General features: G+C 57.2%; 1 protein-coding gene and 1 long non-coding RNA gene across 2 annotated transcripts in view; one reads left to right on the top strand and one right to left on the bottom strand.

Annotated features, from left to right (window-relative positions):
* Positions 1–4,326: 4,326 nt before the first annotated feature.
* Positions 4,327–6,022, bottom strand: LOC118176420. The gene is made up of 2 exons (XR_004755400.1): positions 4,962–6,022; positions 4,327–4,619 (listed from the first exon to the last, which is right to left on the bottom strand). It is a non-coding gene; the product is annotated as an uncharacterized LOC118176420 (long non-coding RNA).
* Positions 6,023–11,670: 5,648 nt separating this feature from the next.
* The window catches only part of ABHD11 (abhydrolase domain containing 11), a 41,325-nt gene continuing 37,540 nt past the window's right edge, over positions 11,671–15,455 (top strand). The window contains exon 1 of the mRNA XM_035343421.1: positions 11,671–11,689. Within this exon, the coding sequence (XP_035199312.1) occupies positions 11,671–11,689 (19 nt within the window). The remainder of the gene's footprint in view (positions 11,690–15,455) is intronic.

Below are 15,455 nucleotides of genomic sequence, written 5' to 3'. Positions count from 1 at the left end.
GTGCTGGGCTTCCCAGTAGGAGAGAGACCTGGAGCTACTGGAGGGAGTCCAACAAAGGGACACGGAGGTGCTGGAGGGCCTGGAGCTCTCTGCTGTGAGGAGAGCCTGAGAGAGCTGGGACTGCTCAGCCTGGAGAAGAGCAGGCTCAGGGGGACCTCATCAATGTCCATAAATACCTGACAGGATAAAAAGAGGACGGAGCCAGGCTCCTTTCGGTGGTGCGCAGTGCCAGGACCAGAGGCAGTGGGCACAAACGGGCACAGGAGGCTCCCTCTGGACACCAGGCAGCACTCGTGTGCTGTGCAGTGACCGAGCACTGGCACAGGCTGCCCAGAGAGGTGCTGGAGTCTCCTCCTTGGGGATCTTCAAAGGCCACCTGGAAGTGGTTCTGGGCACCCTGCTATGGGTGGCCTGCTGGAGCAGGGTTGGCCCTGAAGGACCCAGAGGTCCCTGCCGGCCTCAGCCATGCTGGCATTCTGTGAAGGCACAGCACTGCCCCCACAAACCTTTCTTCCTCTCATTGTGTTCCTGGGAGCTAAATCACTTCTTCAGCCCCCCTTTCAGGTCGATTTCTGCAGATCTGTGAAGGTCCCAGGTCAGCTCTGCTGGTCACCAGTACGACCCGCTGCACGCCCTCCCCCATGTCAGACAGGCCAGCTCCTCTGCCCATTCCCCAGCACAAGCGCAGCACAGTCCTGGCCACAATATTTTGCCTGGCATGGATGTGCTCTAGAGGAATGCACGTGTTATTTCTGTCTGCTCATCCTGACTTTGTAACAGTGACTAATGCTTTTTCTGGCTGGGAGAGGCTTAGGGGCATGTTAGCAAAGTGTCTGGAAGGGAACAGGCAGCTCCTCCGATGCCCCTCTGCTGGAGACACCCATTGTCCCATTACCCAAGCAGGAGTTTGGTCGCTGGTCATGCTGCTGACTACGGGCATGGTGCTCTTGGGACCAGCTGAGGGCATCAGTACCCCCAGGCTGGCAGCTGGTCTGGTGTGGGGCAGCCTGCCCTCGGCAGCATGTCTGGGCAAACACTTATTTCCTGCATCTGAAATCCTTCTGATGTGTCCAAAGAGACTGAGGATGGTCTCAGTCCAACTCTGAGACCACGCTGCAGTCCACAGGACGAACAATAGGCACATACAGTTGACATTTCCAAGGGGAAATTCAAACCACAGGGAAACCTGTGAAGATCTCCAAGCCTCAGGAGAAGGCAGCAAATCCTGGCACATGCTATGAAGGTGGGTGGGGAGGTCGGGGAGCGATTGCCACGTAGCCTTCCTGCTTGCGGCCCACGTATCCCTGCTGCTGCAGTTGTGCCGGCATTTCACGTACACGGTGTGTCTGCAGCAAGGAAAAGGCTGATCCCAACAGAGGGAGCCTGGGCCTTGTCTGGTGGAGGGGTGTCTGGCTGTCAGGAGGTGTCCTGTTGTCGGCCAGGCATCTCATGATGGTGCAGAGACCAGAATGCACTTCCTATTTCCTTTTGCGAGCAACCTTTTTGCTAACAAAACTTGTACCCATTCCCATTCAAAACCTGGTCTGAAAGAGCCATAAATAAATATGCATTTGTGTCTCTGAGACAACTGTCCTGCATGGTGAATTCAGCTGAAACTGGGGATCTGGGGCTCATTGTCCTCCTGGACAGCAGCATACCCTCTGCTCCGCAGTGCTGCTGGGCTGCGGGGCATTGGGTACATTGCTGAACTATAATTTCTCCAGTGAGCAGAGAGACGGGGGTATGTTTGCAGGCCAACACGATGTTGTGGGACCCTTCATCCCAGCCCAAAGCTTTCCCCCACTGGAGGCCCCTCCCCATGGCTGCAAGAGATGGATCTAGAAGAGCTGGCAAGAGCAGATGTTTCTGCATCATCTGCCAGGATCCTAAAATCTGGTTGGAGCTACGAGATCACCGCAGGAGTGGCAGAGCCACCGTTGTCCTCAGGCTGGCATCAGTAGGAAAGCGATGCCACCACTCGCCCCTCCAGGTGCTGCCGTGAGGTGGCCTCCCCACTGCTGTCCCCACACACCCTTTGCCAGGTCTCTACCTCCCAGGCACCCGAGGTCGCTGCACTCTCGATGTGGCCTCCCCTGGCTCCAGATCGCTGCTTCCACCTCCAGCTTGCTGTCAGCAGAAGCTCGCTTTGAGCAAAGCTGCTGGCTCAGTGGCAGCTTTGGGCGGTCAAGAGGTGGGCTGCAGGACATGAGGACACTGGGGTCAGGGTCTGCGCTTCTGCCTCTGTTCCTGCATTCAGATGCTTTGTCCAGGGAAACAACAGCCCCATGCATGCCACCAGCCAGGACAAGCTGGAGGTCCCACAGCCTCCACATCCAGCCCCTTCTGCAGCCACAGGGCAACTCCGGCTGGCTTAGGCACCTCCAGTCCGAGCCTGAGCACCATCCCTTCTGCTGGAGACAACCCAGTTTTTCCCAAGAGCGCTCCTCTTCCTCGCCTCTCCAGCTCTGCATGCAATGCTCCACCTTGGAGCCAGCGCCCAGCCACGCTGTTAGCACCTCTCTCCTCCCCACACAACAGCCTCGCACTTGGCCAGCTTCTCCCTTCTTATCTGCAGCCTCCTGCCCCTCCAGCCCCTCCCCGAGCTCCCTCTGTGAGGATCCTGGAGGCAGCCATAGCATTGCCCCCAGACACTCTCCTACAAGCCCTGCGAGGCCTTCGTGCCCCCAGAAACTGGTTCCAGTTATTGCCTGTTCTCTCCCCCCATTCCCAGATCATCTCTAAATTTTTTCCTTCCATTACAGAAGTGTTTGGGATTCCTCTTATCTCTAAACATGGAGCTGCATTCGTACGAAGGGGATGTAATTTGATTATATTCTGCCTGTGTTTTAATCCCTCTGTGTAATGTCTCTGTTGTGCTCAGATTGTGCTGTTTGCCTCTGGTAAGGATCTTTTCTGAATTTCATTAGAGGAAAGACTTGCTTAAGTAATTTGGGAAACAATTTGCAAGTATTTTTGCTTATAAAAGCAGTGAGTTCAGTTTGCTGTCAGTGGTGGATTTATACCTCCTTTGTTTGTGCGCATCCAGATGGTATTCTCTGACTATTAAAATGCTTTTCACGATGTTCGCAGTGATTATTCATTTAGAAATTCCCACAGGAAGCCGACAACCCACGATGTGTTGCTTTTCTGCTTGAGGAGCCCCAGCCAGCCGGGTCCAGGGCTGAAATGGCACCAGCCACACTGCATGCACCAGCCCCCGACGGGAGCAGGGTCCTCTCGCTGGGCACACCGCACATCCCCTGGGGACACCACTGTCACGTTTTGCAGCAGGGCAGGGCCAGGAGGGTGCTCAGGTCCCCATGAGCCAGACCCAAAAAGCCTCCTGGAGCCCTGGGCAGCCGAGCTCTTTTGCAAGCCTGGCTCTGGCGGTAGCTCCAAGACGAGATGGCTTTTTGGAAAGTCTGGCCCTGGCTGTGGTGCCGAGTGCTGGGGAACCTGGCACTGAGCTCTGCTGAAATCTGGCGCTTGACACTTAATGACTTTCTCTCGTACGATGTGCTCTGTTATTTAACTGGGAATAAAAGTGGGATGCAGACTGCCAGACTCTCTCTCCATCCTTTGCTTTCCCTGAAGCTGCTCTGCATCAGCCTCCCTCCCACGTTCTGCTGCTTTTCACCATTGCTCATGATTTTACACAAGTGCAGCGATCAGTTCTTGAGGCAACTTCTGTGCTCCTCTGATGCCTGCCCCTGGCCTTGCTGGGCTTCACTTGGCTGGATCTTCCACCCCCTGCAGACTTCACTCTCCACCCTTCCTCCAAGCCAGTGCTCAGTGCCACCTGGACCTTGTGCGGGAGATGCACATTGTGCAATACCCCCGTTCCCTCTCCTGGGCTTACTAGCAGTCTCCTGATTGCACCACCAATGTAGGGTTTGCTCCTGCTCACGGGTCACCCCTGTTTGTCCCCCCTGAGCTGTCCCTTGCTTCCCAAGTCTCAGCCCTGCCCGGCCTCCCCGTGGCCTCCGTGTGTGCTGAGCTGGGGACGGCCCTCACGCTGAACTTTCGCCAGGGCTGGAAGGAGGCTTCACCACCACAGAGACAGCGCTTCCTGCTCTCCAAAACACTGTAAGGCCGGCCACGAGCTGGCCGCTCCAGTCCCAGACTGACCGATTCTGTCCAAGTCTCCTGCGTCCCTGCCCAGGCCAGGCACGGAGGTGTCCTGCTAGCAGCCTCGCACACTTCATCTCGCTCCAAGTGTCCCTGGGCTGTCCCACGCATGGCCTTTTCCTCCTTCCCAGGGAAAAGAAAACAGCCCAACCACCGTGCTTGTTTACCAAGCGAGGCTTCGAATGCCTCGCCTTTTTATTTTTTTTTTATTTTTTTATTTTTTTCCTGGGGCTGGAAATTGGCTCCAGGTGTTTTCACTCCGGCTGCACACACAGGAAGGGCGCTGCAGAGGGAGAGGCTACGCGCTGCTACTGGCCCCCAGCACGTCACACCTCATCAGCTGCCTAGAGCGGGGATCTGCGGGGGGCCACATCTCCCCTCACACGTCCCGGTCAGGGTCAGTTTGCTGAGGGCAGGAGACAGGACCACCGTCCTAGGCACAGCATCCTCCATGCAACCGTGCAAATCCACTTTCAGCCCAGAAAGTGCCTCTGAAAGGAGAACAATACATGAATGTGGTTCCCCAGCCCAGCATCGCTCCCACACACACGGCTGGTGTGCTCCGTCCTGCGAGTGTGTACACCCACGGTAGCACACAGGAGCATCCCCGTGCCACTGAACACGTGCCCAGTTTCACGAGCAGCTATCACATCACTCCACATTGCCCGCTTACAAAGCACCACTGGACACACACACCAAACACAAGCCCACAGATTGGCCAGTGGGCAAACCCTCCCATCACTAGAGATGCCCCCCACATGTGCATGCCATGTCCCCACACCTCACCACCTCCCACCAGCCCCAGCAGACCTGCCCTGGCTCACAGACATCACCTCCTCCTGGCCCCATCCCATCCAATTCCCCCATCGTGGCAGTGCTGAAGGTCTCAGGGGGTCTTCTAGGGGTCTCCTGCTGCCTGGTGTGGTTGGCTTCTCAGGGTTTGCTCTTTGCAGTGCTCAGCTACAAGGTGGGGCTGATCAAACCATAAGGCACCCACACCTTCTTCCCCTCGTGTCTGTTTAGGGCTCCTTGGGCAGCCCAGCACAGCACTGGTGGGGTTCTCCCAAGGTGTGTCAGAGCTTAGATGAAGGGCCTGGAGTGGGACCCCAGAGCTGAGACAGCACAGTCCCACCTGCAGCATCGCCAGCCAGGGCTGTGTACTTGAAGAGCTTTTTCCTTCAGAAACACAGCCAGGAGGAAAAGTGAGAAAGCCGCCGCACGAGAGTTGGTCAGAAACACTTAGACAAGACATTTCCCCATTGGAATGTGCTGGCTCATCGCGATGTTTTGTGGAGACGGTTTGATTGTAGTCAGACTCTGCCAAGAAACTGCCAGACCTGCTGCCTGGCCATCCTCCACCTCCCCCAGCTCCTGAGCGGCTGCCTGGGGCACGGGCAGCAGCCCAGGAGCCCAGAGAGTCTGCAAGCCCCAGGCCTCCGCTCACCGCTCCATGAGAACCTCGGCCCCCATGGCTGGCCTGCGCCTTGGCCGGAGGACAGAGCAGCAAGAGGAGTAGCGTGAAGTCAGCGTTCCCAGGAATTCCCTGTGCCTGGGCGTTGCATCCAACCCCCCCATCCCCCCCAAAAAAATGCCGGCAGGAGAAGTTCTGTGCTTTGGGTTCATTCTGAATCCAAACAAAACCAAATCTTGAAATGTCAGGGTTTTGGGGGGGGAAACCACACTTGCTGCTCCCACCGCAAGCACTGTGCTAGTACCGGGCTCCAGGCACAGTGGTGTGAGTCCTCAGAGAGCAGTGTGGGGACCTGGCAGGAGGCACTGCCTGCCATGTCTGCCTGCTGAAGGACTGGCACTCCATCACAGGTGGGCTCAGAGACCTCAGCCACAGGGAGGAAAAACAGTGCTAAGCATCAGTTATGCACATAAGTGTTCTTGATGTGATGATGTGAGCTGTACATTACTGTGGCAAGGAAAACAGGGAGTGCATTCCCTACTGAAAGTATTTTGCAGCCCATGAGAAACATTTCTTTGTTCTTGGTAGAAAAGTTGAGACTGTGCATTTTTTGGCTAAGACTTGGCATGTTCTTTCCTGTGCTGAAGATGCAATACTGGCTCTTGGAGACGATCCCAGTGTGAGAACAAGCAAAAGAGTTAGGAGGGGGGATCTCCATCTCCGGAGGCTTCCAAGCCTCAGGTGGACAAAGCCACAGCCCCTGGCCTACTGCTGGAGATGGTTCTGCTGTGAGTCAGAGCCTCCAGAGCCCCCATCCCACCACACCGTGGGGGGGCAGGGAAAGCTTCCCCCCAGGACGCCTTCCTCTCCCACCAGAAGGTGCAGGAGCTCAGCATCCCAGCTGAGGACCATGTTTCACACTGCTGGTTCTCCGCAGTCACACTCCTGCCAGCCTGACCCCGGTCACGGGCGGCCACAGGCCAGGCAAAATGACCACATTTGTGAGATGTTGATGGACAGCCGACAGCACAGCAGCCACTGCATGTGCACATGTGGGGGACGGTGTCCAGCACACGACAGCTCACTGGTGTGGTTCCAGCCGATGCAGTGCACAGCTGTGGGACAGGTAATTCAATACTGCCCCGGATCTCAATTAGAGACTAAACAATATAAAAGCCACATGGCATACGTGAAAAGCAATCGAAAGCTGGCTGACTGTCAGCTCTCAGTGAAGAGGCCCATCACTTATGAGGTTTGTTTTTAGTGAGTTCCTGCAGTCCTCCGCTATTTAACACTGCTGTGGATGACAACATGATTAATGTCATTAGTGATTAATGGATGAAAAACACAATTAATATTGTCTGCAGATGGCACAGGCTGCAGAGGGAGAGAGCAACCACGATGCCCTATGGTGTGAAGCTGCTCCAGCAGGAGCAGAGCAAGGACCGGGGGCTCTGGTCCCAAATCCACAGATCAAGGGCCCTGAGCCCATTCCCAGGGCTGGGGTCTCTGTCCCAGGGGGCAGCCTGGGGGCCTGGCAGGTAATTTGTGAATGTGCAATGACACAGAGAGGCTGGAGCAGAAGCTGGAAGGCTCTGGATGTTTTAATGTGACCCCACCAGGGGCTCGGCTCACTTCTTCAAATGGCCTTCACAGGGGAGGCTGGCTGGATGAAAGCTCCAAGAAGAGTCAGAAAAATCACAAAATCATGCAGTATCCCGAGTTGGAAGGGACCCACAAGGATCATTGAGCCCAACTGCTAATGTCTGTGGAGTGGGAATCACACAGCAGTGGGACTCGCAAAGCCAGCAGGAATGGAGCACTCCCTGCTCAGCGATGTGCAGAGATGTGGTGGGCAGGGTCTGGGTGCTCCATCTCTGTATTCTCACAGTCACATCTGTGGTGCTTTAGGACACTGATTGTATCAGGAGCCCCTCCAGAAGAAGAGGACTGTCTCCAGGGAGCAGTGGGATGTGCTCTGGGGAGCCAAGGTCCTGGGGTGGGCAGTAGGTGCTGTCCCTCCCTCAGCTGGCTCCCAGCACTCTCTCAGCACAGTGTAAAGTAGGCAGACACCACAGAAAATCATAGAATCATAGAATCATTAAGGTTGGAAAATACCTCCAAGATCATCTGGTCCAACCATCGGCCTACCACCACCATCACCCACTAAACCATGTCCCTAAGCACCACGTCCAACCTTTCCTTAAAACCCCCCAGGGACAGTGATGCCACAGACTCCCTGGGCAACCTGTTCCAATGCTTGACTGCTCTTTCTGAGAAGAAATGTCTCCTCATTTCCAACCTAAACCTTCCCTGGCACAACTTGAGGACATCCTCTATAGTCCTAACACTAGTGTTCCAGGCCCTTCACCAGCTGCGTAGCCCTTCTCTGGACATGCTCCAGGGCCTCGATGTCCTTGTAGTGAGGGGCCCAAAGCTGAACACAGCACTCAAGGTGCAGCCTCACCAGGGCAGAGTACAGGGAGATGATCACCTCCCTGGTCCTGCTGGCTATACTAGTCCTGATACAAGCCAGGATGCCGTTGGCCTTCTTGGACACCTGGGCATGCTGCAGGCTCATGTTCAGGTGAGCATTGTCCAACACCCCCAGACCCTTTTCCTCTTCACAGCTTTCTAAAACATGTGTCTTCGAAGGACCAGCAGGCCAAAGATTCAGAGAGCATTGCTTGTTGCATGAAATACAAAAGCTCTTCGTATACTAGATCTGTGAGGGTTGGCAACTGGTCTCTCCTGCTGGGAGCCACAGGAAAGCACAGGGCATCGCTCCCAGCAAGAGCAGTGGCTCTGCTCCAAGGACAGGGATGTTCCTGGGCTCGAGGGAATTCCCAGGACAGACTGGGGCACCCAGCTGGAAAGCAGCCTGGCAGAGAAGGCCCTGGTGGGCACCAAGGCGGCCATGAGCCAGCAGTATACTCTTGGGCAAAGAAGGCTGATGGTGTCCTGGGCTGCATTAGCCAAAGTGCTGCCTGCAGGTTGAGGGAGGTGATCCTCCTTCCACTCTACTCAGTGTTGGTGAGGCCACACCTGGAGACCTGTGTGGCCTGTGCTGGGCTTCCCAGTAGGAGAGAGACCTGGAGCTACTGGAGGGAGTCCAACAAAGGGACACGGAGGTGCTGGAGGGCCTGGAGCTCTCTGCTGTGAGGAGAGCCTGAGAGAGCTGGGACTGCTCAGCCTGGAGAAGAGCAGGCTCAGGGGGACCTCATCAATGTCCATAAATACCTGACAGGATAAAAAGAGGACGGAGCCAGGCTCCTTTCGGTGGTGCGCAGTGCCAGGACCAGAGGCAGTGGGCACAAACGGGCACAGGAGGCTCCCTCTGGACACCAGGCAGCACTCGTGTGCTGTGCAGTGACCGAGCACTGGCACAGGCTGCCCAGAGAGGTGCTGGAGTCTCCTCCTTGGGGATCTTCAAAGGCCACCTGGAAGTGGTTCTGGGCACCCTGCTATGGGTGGCCTGCTGGAGCAGGGTTGGCCCTGAAGGACCCAGAGGTCCCTGCCGGCCTCAGCCATGCTGACATTCTGTGAGCCCGACAGCACCCACGCACGGTGCTTTGCTTCCCTTCACCCAACTTAGAGGGGTTTCATCGCCACCCCCAGCAGTCACTGCCCCTGCCCCATGTCCCTGCTCCTTTGACGGACGATTAGGATGGAGGCAGGAGAGGTTGGGACAGCCACAATTACAGGGGTACAGGGTGCATTGAGCAGCTGGTCCCCACTGCAGGAGCAGGACCGTCCCACAGCAGCCGTGTCCCCAGGAGGTGGCTGAAGCACCCAGCACATCCTGAGGTGCTCCTGCCATGCTGTGACAGCCGGGGACACATCAGCACCACTGGGCTGGGTGGCCTGGACTTGCGGGGCACTGCTGGCTGCCACCAGGGGATTGCTGTGACTCAGTGACACTTGTTAATTAGTACAGGGTTTCCTCTGCAGGAACGGTGAGCTCGTGTCCCTCCCTGGGCACTGCCACCACTGGGACCTAAGGGAGGCAACGGTGGCACTGGTGCCCCGAGGTGCTGCTGCTACCAGGGGACGGACAGATGGACAGACGGATGGACGGCAGCCAGGGGAAGCAGACATGCGTGTGCAGGGAGGAATGTTTGCTCTGAGCGGGTCCAGCCCCTGTGCTATTTCTGGTCCCAAGAGGCCCTGAGGGAGGGCTGTTTATCAGGGATAGACTGTACCAGATTGACTTGGCACCTTTCAAAAAATCAACAAAGCTCTTTTATTTTTTTTTTTTAAGACAAGGTAATTGCAAGGAAGGCTGGAGAAAGAGGCACAGCAAAGGACACAAGGGTCAGGAGGCCTTGGAACAGCAACGGGTGAATGGCATTGAGGACTGGAGTAAGGGAAAGTGTGTGTGGTGTGACTCTGCAGGAAGGTTTTGTGCTTAGGACTGATTATGGGGGCCACACTGTAAGATAAGGCTTTGGTGGAAGCCCCCAGGAGAAAGGCATTCTGCAGATGTCACCCTAAGCCAGCAACGAGTGGCCATGGCACAAGGATCAAAGGGTCAAAATGATCCTGGGGTCACAGAAGTCAGGATCCTCAGATCAAGGAGCTGGGATGCTTGGGGTTGGGACCTGCCACCTCTGTGCTGGTGCCTGTCCACCACATGCCCTCCTCTGGGAAGCACAGATCAGTGGTGGAGCTGTGCAAGGGTGTCCACACACTTCTCTGAGGTCCTGGATGCTGCCCATTGTCTCGTGGCCATCTCCTGTCAAGACACATGCTGAGCTGATGCTGGCAGTGGGGACATCTTGGCCACTTGGAGGAGGGGACACAGTCTGCAAGGAGCAACTGAGCAGTGTCAGGGGATGGAAGCGGTCTGTAAGTGTTGGGGATGCCCAAGATGGGGAGCAGGCACCTTTCAGGTGTCCATGTGGGACTGGAGGTGCCACTGGAAACAAGATGGACCCATGGAGGATGCACACTGGGTGTCCTGAGCACACGGTGGTGTCAAGGCAAGTGGGACTGCTCTCAAGTCATGGGGAGACCCCAGGAGCAGGAGATACCTTTACCCAATTCAAGGAAGCTGGAATGACCCACGGTGCTGCTGGTAGCACAGGAGGATGCAAGGCACAAGCAGGAGCTGCAGGGCTACAAGCTCTGGGTGTTAGCCACAGGACACAATTGGGCTCAAGCCTGGGGTGTTCTCCCAGCTGGGGAATGGGGCCAGCAGTGGCTTAGGGCTGGGGCTGGGGACAGGGATGGCAATGGCGATGGCGATGGCTCTTGGCCACATGTCTGCAGGGACAGGGCTGGGATGGAGAGCTGGGTGCCACACCAGGGCTTTCCACATGCTCAGCCATGGCCCAGGGGGACACACAGGGAGCACAGCCACCCCCGCTGGGGCAGTGCACGGCGGGGCAAGAGCTGGCACAAGGCGGGTGCTGCCGCGGCCAGCAACTCCTTCCAGGAAGGCTGGCCCACGCAGCTCTCTAGGACTTGCTCTCTGGCACCAGGAGCCAACTTCTAGGAACTCCTTGCTGCCTGGGAATGCAGCGGCCACCCGCATGTCTCCAGCCTTATAAGGAGCTTGTCCTGCACGGCTGCACTGCTCTGGCCTCCTCCAAGCACCACAGGCACCCCGCAGGCATGCAGCGCTGAGCAGGCAGCCCTGCAGGGAGCAGAGCTGGGGCAAGGCAGGGCGGCACCCGGGGACCCCGTGGCACCCAGGTTTCAGAGGCAGTGGAGGGGTGGCAAAGAGCCTGGGCAGGTTTGAGGGCTCTCAGGAGCTGAGTGCCAGCAGAAGATGCTGAGGTGCTTCGCCATGGCAGCTCCCGTGAGCACACAGCCTGGCTGCACAGCACGAGGGCACCCGTGTGCCAGTGTGTGAGCACACGCAGATTGCGTGCACACATCACTGTGCCTCCTTCTCTGCACACACTTGTGTGTGTGGACAAGCCCCCTCCGTGCGAGCTTGTCTGTGTGCCCCTGGGAGCTGTGTGTGACCTGTGCCCATGTTAACAAGCGCGCCCCCAGCCATGTCACTCCCAGAAGAAATCTCAGGGCTTGCCAAGGAACACGGCTTCCTCCAATTGTCCCTGAGCAGTGGTGCCTCGGCTGGCACAGGGCTGTGACTCACCCATGGCCTTGGCACCAGGATGACCATGGTCAGCATCATGCTAGGTGGGGCGTTGAGATAAGGGACCCAGACACAAATAATAGCAGAGCCAAAGTCCCCAAGGCACTGGGACATAAGGTTTCAGGACATGCACCTTCCGGAGGAACACCTTGTCCCTAAAAGGGGGTCACAGCCAGGGGTGCTGCCTGTGAGATTCACCATGTCCTGCTGCTGTTGTGGGGCACAGGGGCACCCTGTTGAGGTGTCCCCATATCCTGCTGGTGCTGTAGCCTGTGAAGCAGGGCTAGTGGTCAGCAGTGAGATGGAACACGGTGGACATCACCCAGCACCAGAGATAGCAGGAGGAAGCTCAGTCCTTTCTATCCATGAGGTCACAGAGGACCAGGAGGCCATGCTGAGGCCCCGTTGGGACCCACTGCCAGCCCCACAGGCACACAGTCCCACTGTCATGGCCCTTTGGGAACAAGAAGCTGAGGCACCAGGCTCTACCCCTGGGGGCACGTCTGGGTGCTGAGGCAGAGCATTGAGTCCAGCCTTGATGTGAACTGTGGGAATGGCCCCGGGGGCTGTACACCATGCCCTGCCCCAGCGGCTGGCCAGGGAAGAGGACAGTGCCAGGCACAAGCCTCTAGGGCAGTGAAAAGCCCAGAGCAGGGCATGGCGTAGGGAGCCCAGACAGCACAGACCACATCTTCCCCAGGACTGTGCCTGTTTGGAGGCACCTCTCATGGAAATGTGTCCTCTGAGGCTCCGGGCTCAATTTCTCACAAGTCTTGTACATTTTTCAAGGCTACTTTGATTTTTGATCAGCAGCTGGCAAAATATTGAAAAATATTTTAATGAATACTATGCAGTATTTATAAGTGAGCATCTAGTTTGTCAGACTTACTCATGACTCTCTCCTTTAAATAACATCTTAAATGTCACTGCAAAGTTTCTCTCTCGTTCTCCTGGTGGGATTTTCCTTGACTGTGACCAAGAGCCCAAAGGGCAGCAGCAGCTCTCCTGGTACTGCTTTGCAGCACTGATTTGGCAGGGGCCAGGGATTCAAACGTCGTGTAGCTGTACCCCTCAGCAAGCAACCCACAGTGCCTTGATATAGCATTTTCCAAGCTTCCCAGCTGCTCATTCTCTACATCACTCTTCAGTATCATGAATGTGTCCCTTAGCACCAGCTCTCATCTCAGCCCAACTTCTGCTTGCTGCCAGGGGCACCTTAGGGGGCTGGAGATGGTCCCATGGGGCTTGGCACACTTCAGGCATCCCATCCCATCCCATTCCATTCCATCCCATCCCATCCCGTCCCGTCCCGTCCCGTCCCGTCCCGTCCCGTCCCGTCCTGTCCATCCCATATCGTCCCCTCCCTTTCCATCCCATCCCATCCCGCCCTGTCCCATCCCATCCTGGCAGCCACCATTGGAGAGTTTCTTATCAAGGAACAACAACTGATAGTTACAGCAACTCCTGGCCAGGGAGAGCTCCCTGCACAGCCTTCCATGGGCTCTGCTGCCCATCCCATCCTGAGACAGGAAGCTGTCTCTCCAAGGCTGCAATCCCCCAGGGTGTCCTCATACAGATAATAGCTCCTAATCCCATTGCCCAGACCTGCTGCCCCAAAATCAGCTCCACCAAAAGCCTGTTGAGAATCAAGCTCATGGTTCTGCCTGTGGTGTGTCTGCAGAGTGAATAAACAGCCCTAGAGCAAGGGGAAGGGCTGGGGCAGGGCAGGGATGCTTTGGGCTGCAGGGCCTCCTGGGATGAGAAGAGCTTCAGGAAGGAGGAGGATGGGCTGAAGGTCCCCAGTGGGGCCATGCATCACCCCATTTCCCCACGGGGCACAGGCAAGAAGGAGGAGAGGCTCCCATGCAGCTTCTCCTGGCCTGGGGAAAGCTCATGCCAGGCTGTCTCTGACCAAGCAGAGCCCTTCTCACAGCTGGGATCCCAGGATCTACAGCCACCATGGGGTGCTGAGGGGCACCAGAAAGCTGCCAGGGGCTCGCAGCACCGTGGGGAGGGGATGGGGTGGGCACAGGGCTGCCTGGCACCATCAGGGAGGGACTCTGGCCTCCTCACCAGGCAGGGTAGGGGTCCCTGTAGCTGGGGCAGCACCAGCGCTCAGGTCCCCTGAGCAGCCTGCGATTGAGAGCCATGAAGGTGCCAGAGCAGAGGAGCCATGTTCTGCCCAGGCACTGCCTGCACGTTTGCTCTGTCCTCCCTCCCTGCTCACAGAATCCCTGCCTTTTGGACATGCGAGGGGCTTTGGCTGGAGTCCAGTGGTCCTGGGCTCTCCAGGACATCAGACACCAAGGCTGCCACTCAATGTGCCCTCAGGATCATCTCTACCCTGTCATGCTGCCCATGAACAAGGGTTGTCCCCTCACTCTACAGGCAAGAGGAAGGCCTGGCACCATCACAGGGGCACCACTGCCTCAGTTTCCCCCACCTTCCATCCCATTCATGACACGTGGGCAGATGGGGTACCACGGCTTGTGTGGCCCAAGCAGAGCAGGGCTGGGGGTGCTGGCTGCCGTAGCCCAGAACCTTGCATTTCCCTAGGGACCTCCCTGGGCTCCCAGCTGCCTGGACAAGCCCACCGCCATGCTGGCTCTCATCTCCGCTCCCCCAGGCCTGCAGCACTCCCAGCGCCTGCCCAGCTGCTGGCGTGGCTCAGACAGGCCTTGCTGCAGGGAAATGGGGGTCAGGGTCCAGGCAGACATCTGGAGGGGGGCACAGCCCTGCCGATTCCCAAGCAGAGGGGATGGTAGCACTCGGGGCTGGGGCGGTCCCCAGGGGCACCCAGTCCACTGCCCCAGGGGGCTGCGCAGGACAGGTGTGCTGACAGCATCCCTCGGCTGCTGGGGGCCCCCAGCGGCGCTGCACATCTGGCTCGCTGGCCGCCCGCACATCTGGAGGCACTCAGGCAGACCCCGGCAGCTGCCTGGAGCAGGCGGGCAGGAGCAGGCGGCAGATGGAGGAGGCCTGGGGGGCTGGCTGGGGAGGGTCGGGCAGAGCAGCACACCTCCCCTTGTCTTGCTGGACCTTGGTGTTAGCACTGGACATCCCTAGGGGCCTCCTCTGCTCTGTCTTTTCCCTGGGATTCCTGTGTGCTCCCAGGCAAGGAGCCAGGAGGATCTCAGGCAGGCTTTGGAGCATCTCCTGCAGATGGCCGCCCCTCTGTGAGGAGGTGAATTGGGCCACCAGCAGAGGAAGACACATGTCCCAGCCCCAGCAACTGGCCCAGCATTGGAGGTCTCACTGTCCCCACAAGCCACAAGGTCCCAGGGCCTGGAGGACAAGAAGTAGGTCCCTACCCCTTCCAGCTTTGCCAAGTCTTGCTGTCCACCTCTCCAGGATGAGTCCCCACTCCTCTGCCACACCAGTGGAGAGCCCTAGCACTGCCCACCATCCCTCTTAGGTCCACCTGCCTCTCCCCCTGGCCAATACCCCTGGGTCAGGGCTTTCCCAGAGCAGGAGGAGATGCAGCCCCCAGAGCAGGTAACAGCTGGGTGCCCTCCTGGGGCTGGAGGCTGGCCCTGCCTGGCAGTTCTTACCTGTGCTATCAAAATCAGTGCAAAAGCACTGGCTACATTCACACATCAAAAACATCAATAATGAGGCATCAGTAGCTCATAACGGAAAAGCAAGGCTGTTCTCAATTAATTCAGATCTAGATTAAGCAAGAGAGGTGAGCAACAGCGTGGGCTGAACCCATATAAACCCATATTGGTTCAAATAGATTGAAAAAAAAAAAAAAAAACTAAAATAAAAAAAAGGAAGGAAGGAAGGAAGGAAGGAAGGAAGGAAGGAAGG

This window comes from Oxyura jamaicensis, chromosome 19 (assembly GCF_011077185.1).
Source record: "Oxyura jamaicensis isolate SHBP4307 breed ruddy duck chromosome 19, BPBGC_Ojam_1.0, whole genome shotgun sequence".
NCBI classification, from domain to species: domain Eukaryota; kingdom Metazoa; phylum Chordata; class Aves; order Anseriformes; family Anatidae; genus Oxyura; species Oxyura jamaicensis.
This window is presented reverse-complemented; position numbering and strand designations above follow the sequence as displayed.